The 16929-nt window shown below is 40.6% G+C and overlaps 4 protein-coding genes across 4 annotated transcripts; 3 read left to right on the top strand and 1 right to left on the bottom strand.

Annotated features, from left to right (window-relative positions):
- Window positions 1-455: 455 nt before the first annotated feature.
- On the bottom strand, window positions 456-4302 carry BCR41DRAFT_355600 (hypothetical protein). The gene is made up of 7 exons (XM_022024509.1): window positions 3923-4302; window positions 3717-3831; window positions 2558-2953; window positions 2198-2472; window positions 1795-2078; window positions 1595-1656; window positions 456-1483 (listed from the first exon to the last, which is right to left on the bottom strand). Exons 1-7 carry the CDS (start codon window positions 4064-4066, stop codon window positions 513-515), a joined length of 2247 nt encoding a protein of 748 aa, XP_021880467.1. The 5' UTR covers window positions 4067-4302; the 3' UTR covers window positions 456-512.
- Window positions 4303-7020: 2718 nt separating this feature from the next.
- On the top strand, window positions 7021-10077 carry BCR41DRAFT_387210 (hypothetical protein; the record flags this gene model as incomplete). The annotated part of the gene is made up of 3 exons (XM_022027871.1): window positions 7021-7475; window positions 7723-7860; window positions 7969-10077. Exons 1-3 carry the CDS (start codon window positions 7425-7427, stop codon window positions 10075-10077), a joined length of 2298 nt encoding a protein of 765 aa, XP_021880466.1. The 5' UTR covers window positions 7021-7424.
- A 429-nt stretch (window positions 10078-10506) lies between these two features.
- Window positions 10507-13226, top strand: BCR41DRAFT_422893 (P-loop containing nucleoside triphosphate hydrolase protein). Its single transcript, XM_022030217.1, has 8 exons — window positions 10507-10762; window positions 10883-10994; window positions 11232-11382; window positions 11587-11774; window positions 11871-12024; window positions 12152-12382; window positions 12464-12595; window positions 12684-13226. The coding sequence occupies exons 1-8, from the start codon at window positions 10745-10747 to the stop codon at window positions 13009-13011; spliced, it is 1314 nt and encodes a 437-aa protein (XP_021880465.1). The 5' UTR covers window positions 10507-10744; the 3' UTR covers window positions 13012-13226.
- A 185-nt stretch (window positions 13227-13411) lies between these two features.
- On the top strand, window positions 13412-15452 carry BCR41DRAFT_422892 (hypothetical protein; the record flags this gene model as incomplete). Its single annotated transcript, XM_022030216.1, has 2 exons — window positions 13412-13497; window positions 13648-15452. The coding sequence occupies exons 1-2, from the start codon at window positions 13476-13478 to the stop codon at window positions 15450-15452; spliced, it is 1827 nt and encodes a 608-aa protein (XP_021880464.1). The 5' UTR covers window positions 13412-13475.
- Between the last annotated feature and the right edge of the window lie 1477 nt (window positions 15453-16929).

Below are 16929 nucleotides of genomic sequence, written 5' to 3'. Positions count from 1 at the left end.
CAAAAAACAATAATAATAGGAATAGTAAAAAGTATATGAGATGTAGAGCTTTTCCCAAATGCTTAAACAGAACATTAATACATCAATGGCTAAACTTTTATTCTAAAGGTCAAACTGAGCTTCTAATTTTGAAACCAGTCATCCTCCGAGATAAAAGGTGTTAGAAATGCAGGAAAAGGCTGTAAGATAGATAAGGGAATGAAAATGAGGGCGGAAGCGAAGATGAGGCCACCGCTGATGGTAATCGCGTTGGCGAGACTGAACCTAATAAAACAAATACCGGGTCTCCCCATTCCCTTAATGGGTTTAATCCACTCCGGGAGTAAGATAAAAACCGTTACTAGCCTTTACAAAGAACTTGGATACGGAAAATCCTGACGTTAAAGCGTTTACGACGTTATCCACCTGTCGTTGCGTATATCTAGAATATTGCACAAATGTAAGCCCACTCGATTGTAAAAACTATGACTTTTATTTTTTTCAAAATTGCGCTACCGTAACATCTGTTCATGCTATGCTTCATTTGGCTCGGCTACTTCCATGGGATCATCCATGTTCTGAACAGTAATAGGTGGTGTACTGACAAAATGTCCCTCGTGCATGAATCCACCTCCGTTTTCGACCTCACGAACTTCATTACCAGCTTTAGTCATATCACTTAGCCCATGCTTCTGCTTTCTGTTAAGACTCAGACGTCGTGTAACCTCTGCAAAGGGCTTGTCCTTGGGCAATTCGGTCAATGCTTCCAACTTGAACCCTTCACCCAATTGAGGCCCTGATGCGAAAGAGCTAGTCCTGCTTCGGCTTCTGGATCGAGAGCCATCCACAGAGGGTGTCCATGCGCCCCAGGAAGATGTCCTTGACCGACCTTGGATTGCCCCTGCGGGGTTTAGGAAGAAGAACACATCATCGGCGTCTGAATCATCGGCACGCTCCCATTCAAAGCGACCATCAATACCCAACCATTGATTAATCGGTTGTGCAGCTGTGTTCATAGTGTTGAAGATAGTTTGAGCCAAATTGGTGCCTGAAGCCGACCGAGAGGCTGCACGGCTTGGACGATCGTTAGGCGAAGGGTCCAAGATGCGCTTGGAATCAAAGTCAGGGTAAATTTCTGGTGCAAGTTCATTAATGAGTTGGTTGATAGTCTTTTGCAACTCTGCGCGAGACTTGCGGAGCTCATTGATTGTGTTTTCTTCGCCTGGAATGATGGACAGAAACAAAGGTCGTATAGATTTGAAGATATCAATACCAACCTCGCCGAAGCGAATGCTGGCATATGTCACAAATGGAATACATGCCCAGGCTGCCCAAGCAATTAAAAGTCGAGTTGTCAATGAAATATTGTACCGTCCACAGAAAATAAAGACGATGACAGAGTATGAGAAATAAAGCACAGGCATCAATCCCAATGCGACCAATAATTTCCACGTTGCCAGTACATCTCTTCCTGCAATCTTGACTGTAGATGCCGCCAATGCCTCTGTTCAGATTTGGAGCGGAAAGAAAAGAAGGAGAAAAAAGAAAAAAAAATTAATTTTACGGATTTGCAATCCCAACTTGATCAATGACCTTGTATCGAATAAGTTCATACCTTTTGCTTTTTTATTACTGATGATGCGTGCGACGATAGCAACAGGAAGGTTCATGAGGGCTCTATGGATTATGGAAAAGCCAAATAAAAGAATTAAATGTAATTTCAAGACATCCGAATTTGTTAATATTAAGAGTTTTTTTAGATTAAAAGGATGGAGAAGGAAAGAAGAAAGAAGAAAAAAAAAAAAAAAAACTTACCCTGGAAGCGCCAGAATACTCAAAAAGACCATTTGAGCGATACGAGAGATTAAGAGTTCGATAGCATGTCTTCTGGTAGTATAGATGTTGACTTGATGATCGCGAAGTCCATGGTAACGGAGCTGTGTGTTGTAATGCATGACCTTGTCCTTGGTTTCAATGACCTTAGGATTGTCTTTAAAATGCAAGTATCCAGCAACAAAGCGGCGATTAAGCTCCACAACCTGAGAGATCTGTAGCTTCCGATGTGTTGGTTTGTACAGGCGGCGAGCAGCTTGAATAACCTAAGGATAGCATTTATAGAAAAGAAACAATGTTCATATCAATCAATCCGACTTGATATCTCTTCAACTTTTGGCACCATCACTAACTGCCATAGCTTTAAGAGCTCAGCGAGATTTACCATTAAAGTTTCATAATCTGGGGCATTGAGGGTAACATTCTTCAGGGTATCATAAATCGTATCAAGGAGTTTTCCACAGGCTTCACGCTTATCAGCACCACCCTTTCTATATTTTTCAACCAACTCTGGAGGTACTGTCAATGGATCACTAAACTCAACGACAGCACGAGAGCGGAAGCGATGAGGATGAAAGTAGTTCAAGCCACAGCAAACAATTTTGAGATCCAAGGACGGATTAGCAGCTAAAGCACCCAGAGCCATGATCGTAACACCAGCTAAAAAAAAAAAAAAAAAAAAAAAAAAAAGGCGACATCAGCAGTGAGAGCAGAACTGGTTGAATCTTTTTGTTTTTTTTTTTACCTTTAAGGGGTAGCATTTCGGCACGGTCATGCGAGCCTCCTTCAGGAAAGATACCGACACAATGACCAGCATTGAGACGTTCAAAAACAGTTTTGTACACATTAGACTGGTCCATATGAGGCAGGCACTTGTATTTGGCGCCCTCTGCACTGGTCAACAGCTCAAGGGCTTTGAGTTCTTTAAATTCCTTCTTAATGATCAGCTCTGTGTCTGAAATGATCTCAACGACTGCAGAAGTCCCCACATCCTTGGGCAGAGTGATCTGATCTCCCACCATGAGCTCCTTTGTAAACTTGGTTCCAACCCCTGTGATGCGAAGAGGATCGCCATAACGATCCAGTAGCTTGATAGTTCCAGAACCAGCCTTTGCTAAGTCCTGTGGGCGCTCAACCGGAACTATTTTTTTTTTTTTTTTTTTTGTACAAAGAAAGGTTTACTGCGTTTAGTGAAGGTGTGACAAAGATCATGAGCAAAGACAATGGTCAAAGCACACACGGACGGAACTATGCGACATGGGTATCATGTTGAAAAAATAAAAAATAAAAAGGGAAATCAATAAGTACGGCAACAAATGCCTCCTTATAGCATATTGACCATAGTTGTGAAGATACACTATTTATGCATGTCAAAGTAAAGAAAGCTCCACGCCAGGCCTGGTCTGATGATTGTAGCGAGCGACTATAGACCCAAAACTCTGATCCAACCAAAATTATGCAAGTTAAGCGGACCGAATAAAAACTATTTCTATCAGCCGTTTTGTCATTTCCATGCATGACAAAGCATCGAGAAAAACAGCAAAAAAAGACAGCTGGCGCCAGCTTTCACGAGCCAAACCACCTTGAATAAAAGGAAATCAACAATAAGATGTAGAGATATAAATGAAAATGTAGGCACAAATACATATGTGAAATGCCCATATCAGCACTATTTCCCACGTTTCTTTTTGGTCCCTCAACAAACTAAATTTTTTTGTTTCTCCACAGAAAAGAAATAAACAATAGGCGCAATGGTTGAATTTGGTGGGTAGACTGCATATACATTACTGACTTTTATCTTTTCTCTCCCTCCACTGGACCTGGAACTTTTTTTTTTTTTTTTTTTTCTTTCGCCTTTCTCGCTTTTTCTAGATAAAAGATGAAAATATAGGTTCAGAACGTACTTGCATTCATAGCGCGAGCCATAGCTCCGATCCAACGGCGGTCCATTGATTTTTTGGCGGCCAAAAACGATACTCGACGACCACATTCGCGCATTAGTATAACGGGATCGACAAACTATTATTGTTTTGATGTGATTGTAAAGATAAGTCATCAACAAGAAAAAGAACAGCTCAAATGGTTTGGTTTGGATTGATCTTTAGAATACCTGGTTGGCATGAGGAGCGGCGACAAAAATAACAGGGCCCTGACGAGGTACTTTATGCGCCCCTCGCGGACGAATTTCTCTGAAGAAGATATCAAGAATGAGTGTGAAGAAGAACGACACAAAGTCGTAGATCTGGAGACTCATAGTGGGTTTCTCTTTGCCTCTTTCTTTTCTTGGGATAGGAGGATGAAGGATGTTGAGCAATAATATGTATGGATATGGAATATGGATATGGGATATTATCGAATTGAGTTATGGGTGAATGAAGATTGAATGAATGAATGAACAAGTTGCTGGGAATGAGATGTAATATAAACAATGAGTTGAAAGAAAGAGACAGGAGGATGCAAAATGTGTGCTTTGTTTATGCAAGAGGAAAGAAAGAGGAAGGAAAAGAGAGACACGATGCACTGGCACTTCTGGTTTTTATATGGATTGCATTAAAAGCATTTTAAGAAATATATTGAATGAGAACAGTTGGATGAGCACCGCTCGCACGCCATTTCTTGCTTTACTCCATGGCTCACTTTCATTAATTCTACTTATTTTATTATTTAAGTTTTTATGTGATTCTACGGCGTATTCACTTTTACTCATCATGGCCACTGCTACTGCTACTGCTCCTGCTACTGCTCCTGCTACAACTTCTATCACCACCGAGATCTGCGGAGTAGACTCTGATTTCATGTCATATTCAGGTACACATTATTGCACGCGTTTATGACATACTCCTGTCCATAATTGTCCATGGGACATGTGTCTGCTCCTTATTAAACACTCCTGTACTCTATTTCTCACCCTTTTTTTAAAGAAAAGGCCAATGATTGTATAGAGCCGTTTCTACGTATCTCAACTGATCCTCGCTTTGGGTCAAGTTCTTCTATTGCAGCTGTCAATTGTTTAAATCTACCGGTTATGTTCATCACAACAGTGTCAAGATAACCGTGCACATGCATTATTCTATTTCTTACACATTATGATCATGCTGAGACTGAAGCCCCGGCTCTCACACTTTTTTTTTTTTACATAATTCATTCACAGCCAAAGAAATAAATATATAAATATGTAAAATAAAAGCACTTTCACATGGTATATATATATATATATATATTCATACCAGCACACTCTCGCTTTTTTTCTTTTCTTCTTCATCAATCAATTCACTTTCTTCTACCAAAAAAAAAAAAAAAAAAAAAAGCAATACATACTCCTTTTTATCTGGTCTTGGATTATGAGAGCGGTATACTATACCAGTGAAAACCACGAATGTGCGTCGCCTGTTGTCTTTCTCATCTCCGAGTTGTTAATGTTTGTCTTCAATCGTTGTAGACTTTCCCTTGGCCTATCAAGCTCTTTTAGTTTTTGAATTGCATTATCTTTAATCGAATCTGAGTACAAAATACATGATTATCTTTTTTTTTTTTTTTTTTTTTTTTTTGGATAAATATGTTCTTATCCGGGTCGATCGCGTGCATTCCTTTCTTGCTCACTTCACAACCACGATTGTTTTTGTCATCATTCTTCTCGTTCTGAAGGATCACATTATCATGTGCACGTGCAAAAGTCATGAAACGATAGCACCCTGTTTGATCAACATTGGAGTCTAAACTCTTCATCTGTATAACTTGTATTTGCTATGGATATTCTCAACCTCATCCGCATATTTCTAAATAGACACAATAAATAAATAACAAAAAGAACGGTCAACTTTAGTCTTTTCCTATCCATTGGTCCGTGCTTCTATTAGGGCTGATGCCCGAAAATAGAGAATCATTATTGTAAAAAAAAAGTACAAAGCATCCTATCCACCATCAACACTGATCACAGCATTCACTAAAAAAATAAAAAAGGGCGATTATTGTTATTATTATTATTGTTATTGTTATTATTATTATTGTTATTATTATTGTTATTGTTATTATTATTGTTATTGTTATTATTATTGTTATTATTATTATTGTTATTATTATTATTGTTATTATTATTATTATTATTGTTGTTGTTGTTGTTGTTATTGTTATTGTTATTATTATTATTATTACAATTATTATTACTATTATTATTTGACTAGAAACATTGTTAAGCATTCTTTAGCTCCTACTTTACGACAGGAGTTAAATGATTCTTGGAAAACAGAGAAAGGGGTTCAGAGACAAAGACATGGATAAGATATACAAATATGAAGATATGAAGCATCCGCTCATAATGGATTCAAGGAACAAGATAAAAGGAATGTAAAAGAAGAGTGAGCAAGGGACCTCACTTGATTCAACCTCCAGAAAGTCCTTTCTTGATCAAATTTAGAAAAGATAGATAGCTGGCTGGTGTAGAAAGCGTATGAGAAAGTCGATTCGGTAGGATACATTATGTACACATCAGCAAAATGAATATTACATGGTTTTTTTGCCAATCACTTTTTAATTTCTCTTTGTAGCCCATAACACTAGCCAACACTGTACACTTGTTAGTGAACTTATCCTTCTTTTCCGACAGCAAAGGAAAGCATGGACCTTGGGTAACCTTGGGACGGGCCAGAGAAGAGTCATAAGTACGAATAATGAGCCAGAGATCTTCGTCATCTTGGCTATGCGCAGTATTGCGACACATGTTCTCAAAAAGAGACCAAATCAATAAAATGAAATGACAACGAGTAACAATAACAAAGCATGAGCATGGGCCGATGCATAGTCAATACCTCCATATCACCATTTCATGTATAGAAATGTACGCCGTGGATGATCTACAACATTTGCAAACGTGCAAACGAGGTTGCCTCTCTTAATTCTGGTTCTTTGTTTGCTTCCACACGCTTCTGTTTTAATCCACAGCATACTTTCCTTTTGTTACAACTCAAGTCTATGTGCTTGTTCCTGGCATCGCATTTGCTCATTCTTTTTTCTTCCCCTCTTTTCTTCTTTTCTACTCTCTCTCTCTTTTTTTTTCCTCTCTTTCCTTTGCTTCATCTGTTCTTTTACGCTCTCTTCCTTTTAACTCAACATTGATCTAGACACAAATAGGAATCAAGGACACATTAAGCATTATATACACACCTCCTATCTGCTCCCTTCCTTCTTTGTTCCTTTACTTTTTTTTTTTTTTTTTTTTTTCGTATTTCTCATCAGTCAATCTGATACCTGGCAATCAACCCCATCTCCTCGCAATCTGTCCAATCGAGTAACAATATCGATTCTTTTTTGTATTTTTACCACTCTTGTAAACCACACTCGCTCTTTACATCTATCCACCTCTTCCGTCATTCCTATACTGTTTCGACTGCATACAAACCTATGCACCATCTATTACTCATCAATCCTTCATCCTAAAACAACGTCATCATATTTTTGTCCTCTTCCCCTCCCTTGCAGGCAACAATAACAGAACTTGCTTGTCTTGCCTGCACAACTGATCTCACATCTCAGCAACTGCAATTACTCCTCTTTTGATCCCTGCCCTTTTCATTGTCTTTTGTCTTCTACCTCAATTCGTAATAATAACATCCATTATGGGCTTGAGCCTTATTGGGATCCTCAAAGTGTCGCTCTGGCTACAGACGGTAGGCTCATAATTTTGTTTAGATCAGCAGTGTTTAAAAAGCGAAACTACGCCACGGAGATTTTGTTTATTGCAAAATGTTATAAAACATGGATAAATTTCCTTGTCCTTCATGCTTACGAGACTAAAATTGATGAAAATTACCCGCCATTTAAATCCATCTTATTTTGTTATATACTCTGATCCCTACTTCTTTACAACTCCTCCCCTCTTTATGACTCTCCATGACTCTTAATGGATCTATCCAGGGATCATTGTTAGCCTTGACCTATTTGCTGGTTGACTCCGGTGCATGGATAGGAGCTGGATTGACGGCCATTGGCCTATGTTTTGTAGTCATTGGCGTCAGTGCCGCACATATCAGGAGTTTAGGATACCTCTATTGTGTAAGCTAATTTCTCTTTCCCGCGTTTGTTTCGTCTTTTTTATTCTGTAGTACAAAGAATTTACCTCTGCCTCCCCTTTTTTTACTCTAATTACTAATAATTCCATAGTATGCAGCACTACTAAGCATCTGGGCATTCTTGGCTGTCCTCCACGTTATAATAATTCTAGGCCTGATTACCATATCAAAGAACTTGATCAGCCCAGTCTTATTAGTGGGTCAAAAGATCATCGAGAATGCTTCACATCCCTTCAAGACCGCTGTTTCCGCATTCTATGGGGTCCATGCAGTTTCTTGCTGTATCTCCATAATGTGTATTATTTGCTTACGCGTGGCAACCATCGATCCGGTTAGTAAATTCGACATTCAAAACCCTAAGGGAAGACTCGAAAGCATTCGTCATAGCCTTCATCATCATTCATTGGGACAAATTGATGGTAGCAACAGCAATAGTAGCAGTAACAGCAACATTACCAGCCGCTGCAACAAGGGGATCAGCCAATTAAGCCAACGTCTCCTCGGGTTGGGGCAAGCAGCCGTCGCTCCACTCGAGAGCACGAACACTGGACAGGATAAGCCAAGGGAGTTTGCTAACATGCATGAACCACATTACCAGGAGCGGCCTCCAAGTTGCAAAGTACGAGAGCCTCAACATGGACATGAGAAAGACAGAAGGACATTGAGCATGGACAGCAATGTTAGTCATCTTCCACAAGAGGAAAGAGTACCCCAGATTGTGATCACACTTGAGGATGATGGTGCTTGTGAGTTCTTGTCCAACAGGGCTCCTAATACTGCTGCAGCCCCTCTATCGATAGAGCTGAAATCAGACACCACCAACAGAGACATAACCATCTATATACCGGACCAACATTACGATTTAGGAAACTCGTTGTTAGAAGGATCGAGCAAGCCCTCAGATACCATTCACGAAACCATTCAATCAGGAAAATCAGTGAAGACAACACCTAAGGATGATGTATACATAGGCTCCGCAGAACAACCCTTGACCAAAATCAAAAGCGACAAACTTGAGCACATAATCGAGGGTTTCGAATATATATCTCCTGGATTATCAAACATCACAACATTGGATGGTATACCAAGGCAGAACCAAGTACAAAATTATCAATGTCTTCACAATGACTATGAATTTCCTTCGAGCAAGTCATATATACCGGTTTTGGACTCCGGGACATCAACTGAGACTGAAATGCCTACGAATTTACAGCAAAGGCGGCAGTTGCAACAGAAAAACCAGGAATTGAATCAGCAAAAAAGCATCCGAACTTCTCATGGAAACGAAAGTAGCTACACTTTAAAGCCTTCATCACGCCCTGCTACCCCTATACGCCAGTCCTCCATAAGCCAGCAGCGACTTTACAAGATCGGAGAAGATGATGAAATCGAATTTGATACCGAAGATCGTAGCCAAAATTATAATCGTCGCATTTGTGGTCAGAGACCAGCGATCCAAGTAAATTTCACAGATACCCATATTTACTTGATAAACAATGGGAGAAACGGTGATAATGTGGAACTTCCGCAAAGTACGAACGAACAAAGGCTCGACATCATTCCATTGCAATATCGGCAGGAAAGAATCAATGGAGACTACACCTTTACAGAGAATGAGATCATTCCAATCACTAGTATTAAAGGACGGGATTCGATGGCTAGTAGCACTTCCGGCCTTGCCAACATTGCTAGCATGTTTTCAAAGACAAAGAAGCAAGGGCCAGCAAATGTCTGTAACAGCAGCAGCAGCAGCAACAGGAAGCCCCTCGGCACTTTTGTGATCCCGACTATTATAATATACCCAGATGAAGAAGAAAACAAGGCAGCCCGTGTACTTTCAGAAAGGGATATTGAATACCTGTCGATGATGCCACCAGTACCGTTGCGGCCATTAATTCAGCCATGGGAGGACGCGGGGCATGATAACGACCATTATGATGAAGCTGCGGATGATGGCTATAGTATTGAAGAATATGATATGTATGGACATGAAAAAAGTAGAATAGAGCTTGATAATGAGAACGAGCTTCGCCAACAGCGTCAACAGCAGCGCCAACAAGAGTATCAACATCATCATCAACGGCTCCAGGAACATGCGACTATCGATGGAGAGTTTGATCCATATGCATTAGATGTTCCTATAAATTTGGAGATAGACCTTAATGGATTGACTCATGGAGACATGATCACAACTCTCTAAAATAAAAAAATAAAAATAAGAAATAAAAAGTAATGATAAGAGTAATGGTAAGAGTAATGATAGGAGTAATAAGTTCGTTGTCGCTATAGCGATGCAAGGGTGTGGAATGATGGTGTATAGTTTATTCATATATCCAGTCACGGAACGACGATATCACTCCCCTGTGTCCGTACCGAGAAACTCTACGCAAACCAGAATCGGATGAGATGCTTAGCTCAAACCGGTAGATTTAAAGGATGATGAGTGCACTACGCTAGAAATAATCTCACTTTTTACAGACGATTCGGGCAGTTGTCAAGTAATTTGCATGCATTAGAGACCATTTTAATTATATACTTGATAAATTTTTATTTCCTGTTTCTGAAATATCCAATCAGGGGGCCCCTGCCTAGAAAGTGACGTTTGTTCACGCATGCCCAGGAACACACATGACCCTGCACATTCATTTACCCATTCTTTTCTAAACAGCCCACACAACCTCCGTTTTCTTTCATTTATCGCTTAACCTGACTGACTAACCGACTGACAAGTAAGAGGGAGAAGTATACAGATTCAGGACAACAAAAAGGAAGGATTCCTTTGATAATTACTTTTTACAACTTCAATCTTACGACTACACCACTACATCAACAACACCTTCAGTCATTAGTGCTTGTCGTGTGTCGCCATGGCTGACTTCCTTGCTGTAAGCCTACATTTGTACATATAATGATGGAGAGACGTAAAGCAGAAAAAAGGGCATTCGTATATTTACATCGAACGATTCTACTTCTTTCATTTATATACCATACTTCTTGATGAAAAGCGTGCTGTCGAAACTGTGAAGCGGGCTACTGAAGAGGACACAAAGGGCCATCTTGAGGAGGCTCTACCATTGTATCAGACAGCGCTTGAATACTTTTTGACTGCCCTTAAATGTAAGTGTACAGACTATAACATAGCTAAAGCTGGGTCAAGCAACAGCCAAAGCAAGCGGGAAAAAAAACAAAAAAAAAAAAAAAAAAAAAGTATATTTATGCGTGGCTAGGTCTTTTATGGTTGCCCGTTGTAGCTTCTTACTCTACATTGAGATCCATCAGTGACAAGCAGGCAGAGAAGGAGAATGGAATGAAATTAACGATAATATTCATGAATGTGTACTTGTCAACTTATAGATGAGAAGAATGAACGTGTGCGTGATACAGTCAGGAAAAAGGTTATCGAGTATATGGCAAGGGCTGAAAGTATCAAAGAGCACTTGGCGAAACTGGAAGAGAAACCCAAAAAGAAGGCCATGGCTAATTCATCCAATGGTCAGGGCTCAAAGTACGTATTTTTTTTTTACAGTGAAGTCTGAACGTATGGATGAAAATTCACCTCAAGTTATACCTTTGTCGCATGAGAGCACACTTCCTCTGGTTAGACAGGAATAAGGACCGACTGGACTACTTTTTCTGTTTCAAATACTTATTTTTACATTGATTACATTGGAATTGTTTTTTTTTTTTTTTTTTTTTTTTTTTGTTACAGAAAAAAGGATAGCGATGATGACGATGATGAGGATGCAGATACCAAGAAGCTCAAAGGAGCGTTGACCTCTTCCATTCTGACAGAGAAGCCCAACGTCAAGTGGTCAGATGTCGCTGGTCTGGACGCTGCAAAAGAGTCTCTTAAGGAAGCCGTCATTCTTCCTATCAAGTTCCCGCATCTTTTTACTGGTACTACTCCTTTCTTTTTGTTCCTCACAGAGCTTATTTTGAATCTTCTTTGAGTTACTGCTTATTTAATACAATATGGCATGAAAATGCTAATAGGAAACCGCACGCCATGGAAGGGTATCTTATTGTATGGACCACCAGGTACTGGTAAATCATACTTGGCCAAGGCTGTCGCAACAGAAGCCAATTCAACTTTCTTCTCTATTTCCTCCTCGGACTTGGTCTCCAAGTGGATGGGAGAGTCTGAAAGGCAAGCTTTTCTTATTGTCAGCATGTGTCATCAAACGAAGTTCAACTATAATTACGAAAACATGGAGTTGGTGTCTTATTTTTTATTTTTATTTTTATTTTTATTTTATATTTGTCATAATATATAGGTTGGTCAAGCAGTTGTTTCGAATGGCAAGACAGAATAAGCCTGCAATTATCTTTATTGATGAAGTTGACTCTTTATGTGGATCACGAGGAGAAGGAGACTCGGAGGCATCTCGTCGTGTCAAGACAGAGTTCCTAGTGCAGATGAATGGTGTAGGTAATGATATGGAGGGTGTTTTGATTCTTGGTGCCACCAACATCCCATGGCAATTAGACTCTGCTATCCGTCGCAGGTATGTCAATTCTTTAATACGCCTTTTTTTGTTCATTTATTGGACATATATTAATCAGAACGTCTGTTTCCGGATGAATAGGTTTGAAAAGAGAATTTATATCCCATTACCTGATGCACATGCAAGGGCAAAGATGTTTGAACTCAATGTTGGCAAGACACCATGTCTTCTGACAGCACAGGATTTTCAACATTTGGGACAAATCACTGAAGGGTAATTTTTTGTCTTGTATATTACTTTATATGAATCATTGAGGTGAGTATTTTAATCAATTACTCCTTACACGTCGTTGTTTAAACAGGTATTCTGGGTCAGATATTGCAATTGCAGTACGCGATGCATTGATGATGCCAATCCGTAAAGTACAGATCAGCACCCATTTCAAATGGGTGGACGCACCGTCGCGTGCAGATCCTTCTAGGATGACCAAGCACCTAACACCGTGTTCACCAGGCGATCCAAATGCAATAGAGATGAGCTGGGAAGATGTGGAGGGTGATCAATTGCTGGAACCAACCTTGGGCATCCAAGACTTTTTGAAAGCCGTTAAATCCGTGCGCCCAACAGTCAGTGCAGATGATGTGGTGGAGCATACCAAGTTCACACTAGAGTTTGGAAGTGAAGGCTAAACATTCATGTTGAATCAGACGACGCAGACATTCATACAGAACCATCAGGGATTGTACATCTTTTTTTATTAGAAGACAGAGAGGGTACATGAATGTGATATACAATACTCTCTTGCACTCTCTTTCTCCTTCTCCATCTTTTGCCCCTATACATACACACCACGGTAGACCTAATAAAAACAGAGTGCTTCTGTTGATGGCTCTTTGTATATATCACATTTGCTGCACTGCCTCGTGGTAAAACATTTGGGTCATTTTGATGGGGACCGGGCGAAGCGGCTTCAATGATGCCAAAACAAAAAAAAAAGAAAGAAAGAATGAGCCCGCTGCAATTACAATTACAGTAAGAGGGCGAACAATTAAGGCGAAAAAATATTATGAGCAATAGGTACAGCCTCGCCTCTCTTCTTTCTCTTTTTCCTCTAACTTCTCCATCATTCATTCCCACATTCATTGTTCATATCATGCCAGGCACTCTCCCGCTGGGTAATTTTTTTTTGAAGTTGATTTGATTTGATTTGATGATTTGAATCGGATTAAATTAATTTACAACATAACGTACTTGCTTTTCAAACATTCATTTGGCTTCATCTTGTTTTGTCTGCACTGCACTTGTGCTATCAATTATTTTTGTAGAAATTGCTTCGTCGCTGCGTGTGGTTCTCGCTGGAGACACGGGCGTAGGCAAGACAAAAGCACGCGACTTGATTCTTAATACTGTCCCCGGACAGGTTCAGTCTACTCAGGAACCATCTGTATCTGATTTTATGACACTTTCGGCCCGGGATAATAATGGGTCAGATGAGGACGACAACGACTCTAATAGTGAACCAAGTATTAAAGGCAATAATGATACAGCTTGTGTGGTTAATAATGGACGGGTCTACAATGAAAGCCAGCATCTAGTTAGGGGTACAGTCAGTACCCTCGAAATCCCCAGATGGCTTTTTGTGTCAACAAAATCTTCGGCTGAAGGTGATGAACCTGAGGACGGCAACAACAATGGTGAAGGCGGAGGCGACAAACAGATGGATGGTGACGATGTCAAGATGGTGCCTGCAGAGAACGTTGTCGTGCATGACTTTGTTGGATATGGACAGACTTTGGATGCACGTGAAACTATTGACAGGGTTGATACCTTCTTGACAGAACAGTATGTCGCCACACTTGGTCTGTTTGGTAATGCTATCACTCCTCTTTCTACCGCCACTCGCCCTGGACCCCCCTCTGCCCAACAACCCCAATACTATCCCTTCCTTGAACGACTTCTTGTGGATTCCCCTATGGCACACTCACTGCCTGACGCATGTCTTTACTTCGTTTTGTATGATCTCAAGCCAGTTGACATTATTTTCATGAGACGAATTATGCATCACATCAATTTAATCCCCATCCTTGCCAAGGCTGACACCCTCTCTATTAATCAACTTTGGAAGTCCAAAGCCAGGCTTCTGAAACAGCTCCAAGACAATCAGATTGAGTTCTTTCGGTTTGGATACACTATTGAGGAGCTTCGAGAAATGGCAGATGAGAAAATGGTGGGAGGACCGCCTTTCGCATTGTCAACAACCGACCTAGAGGCTCAGCTTGTGGGACCCACTGCCACCGGCAGTCTCTCGGATCTGGCCAACTCAATCAACGAGGGCAAATTCTCGAAATCGCACTCGGATCTTGCATTGCTTCAATCATTGCTATTGGGGTCCAAAAACAGAATGCTACACCAGGCTTCAGTAGAGAAATTTATGAACCGCTGGAAATCCGATTTGGGATTGTCATTGGAGCAAGCAACCCCCGCTGTTGCTGCCACTGTGAGCACCATTGCAACTACTTCTACTGATTCTCCCCCTGAGATCAATACAGAAGAGAGGAAGGCAGCTCAACTACGACAGGAGAATGCTCAACCCTCTCCCCCTACTCCAGCGCCAGCGCAAGTACAGGAACAAGAGCAAACTCGAGGGTTGCAACAACATGAAACAATATCACAACCCGAACCACAGCCTATGCTACAACAACCAGCAGCTCCAGCTCCAGTCCAACAACAACAGCACGCCCCTGTCTTCCAACAGCCTTTATACATCCCGCAGCCTCATCACCATCCAGTTGCACAACGTCAGCTTCCCCCAGCGCTACAACAACAAACATATCAACCCACATCATCATATACCAGCTATATGGCACAGCAGTCGCAAACGAACCTGCTGTCGTCTATCCGGACTGGGTCAGCTGGAGGTTCGCCTGCAGGGGATGACGAAGTAGCGCAGGTAATTAAACTGAATCGGGCGCATAGCGTGATCCGCGCTGCATCTCCAACAACCAAAATATATACTCAAGGCAACATCATCCCTGCTATTCCCATCCCTGCTTCTTCACCATCACCACTCAACCACATGAACTCACCCGTCGCATCCAACGCCACACATAGCACTAGAGCTTCGGAATGATGAATAAAATTTAAAAATAAAAATAAAAAAAAAATCATCAATTAATTCAAAAGACCTTCGTCGTCCTTACTTGTAAACTAAATAATACCCAGTCATAAATTCTTTTCCTTCTTGAATTTCTATTTCGTGGAGATATCTTTCTTGCGAAATCTCCCATTTATTAAAAACGAACCGCAAGCCCCTGGCGAAGCCACGGTCGGCTCTTGTCTTGTCAGAAAATTTAATACTTTGCCTCGTTGAAAAAACAGTAAACAACAGAAGAATTATTGCGCTGAATACATGTCCATATTGGCTTGATGTGTAGAAACTGGATTTGAAAAGGAAAGGTGGCCAAATCCTTGTCAAGCAATGATAGCAAAAAATGCTTTTTTTGTTTTGTTTATCAGAGAATAGATTCAGACATACAGGTCTCTGGCATCAATGGGGAGATAGGAGGGGCGTTGTCGCTTGTATTTATTGCTTGGAGTGAAAACTACTTATTACCCTCTTCTTGCTGAACGGAGCCTTGTTGATAGTTTGTACAGCGCATTGTGAATGGACGGGTGAGTGAATCAGAGAGGTGGGTTTTGGCAGTTTTTTGGTGTGTATCTGCCATAATATTAGGTGAGATAAAACCAATGCTTTTTACATCAATCCTTGGGATTTGTTTTCGCCCTGGCGAGATTGGCGTCTGCATGATTGTAGAGTAGTCATAAAAAATTAAATGGTTTGCTTATTCTATTGGAGGAAAATGCTTTTTTTGTGTTTTGGCACTCTTTATTTCGAAATGTCAAAATAATATGCCTGCGTTGCGAGAAAATGCCATGTTTCTACATGTACAGAAAACAAAGAAACACTTTAACTGTCTGTTCAATTGCCTAGTGCATGCTCATATATATAGTAATTGATGAACAAAAAAGGAAACACAAAAAAAACCCCCGTTCCTAGGCTCGTTCCCAGCCCCTTCACTTTAGGTGACTCAAAAAGGAAATGGAATTTCCTGTCACCTTTATAAAGTGAAGAGGGATGGGTACGAGCCCTCTCTAGTCATATGTGACCTAAAAAGGAAACTGATATGTTTCCTGTCACATTTCAAACTAGAGAGGGCTGGGTCGAGCCTACGTTCCTTGATTGCCACCATGCATGTACCGCCATAGATTTTCAAAACAATAAAAAAAAAAAAACGCGATGCAAGATGGCATGTACAGACAACAAAGAAGCACATCAATTGTTTGATGGATGGTTTCGTCTTGTTCACATGCATACATTTTTTTATTATTAGCGCGCTAGTACGCCTATTAACCTTCTCAGCCGTTCAACAAAAGGAACCCCACGCCATAAAATAAAAGTGTCCCGCATGATTGATTCCAAGTCTGAAACCAGAAATGATCCACTTGCCATGAGTGAAATAGAGTTCTGATACTATAGCTATTATCATGTTCAACTGATGCGGGCTTTCTAGCATCAATCTGTGGTCACAACTGCTTTCTAAACGCGT

This window comes from Lobosporangium transversale (genome assembly GCF_002105155.1).
Source record: "Lobosporangium transversale strain NRRL 3116 chromosome Unknown BCR41scaffold_23, whole genome shotgun sequence".
In the NCBI taxonomy this organism is placed as follows: domain Eukaryota; kingdom Fungi; phylum Mortierellomycota; class Mortierellomycetes; order Mortierellales; family Mortierellaceae; genus Lobosporangium; species Lobosporangium transversale.
This window is presented reverse-complemented; position numbering and strand designations above follow the sequence as displayed.

Bases quoted from the DNA above. Each gene is read 5' to 3' on its own strand.
- BCR41DRAFT_355600 (XM_022024509.1), bottom strand. From the start codon at position 4,066: ATGAGTCTCCAGATCTACGACTTTGTGTCGTTCTTCTTCACACTCATT. The intron at 2,954-3,716 runs GTACGTTCTGAA...AAAAAAAAATAG, and splicing joins GGCTCGCGCTATGAATGCAA to TTCCGGTTGAGCGCCCACAG. The intron at 2,473-2,557 runs GTAAAAAAAAAA...TTTTTTTTTTAG, and splicing joins CGAAATGCTACCCCTTAAAG to CTGGTGTTACGATCATGGCT.
- BCR41DRAFT_422893 (XM_022030217.1), top strand. The intron at 11,383-11,586 runs GTACGTATTTTT...TTTTTGTTACAG, and splicing joins TCCAATGGTCAGGGCTCAAA to AAAAAAGGATAGCGATGATG. The intron at 11,775-11,870 runs GTACTACTCCTT...AAATGCTAATAG, and splicing joins GTTCCCGCATCTTTTTACTG to GAAACCGCACGCCATGGAAG.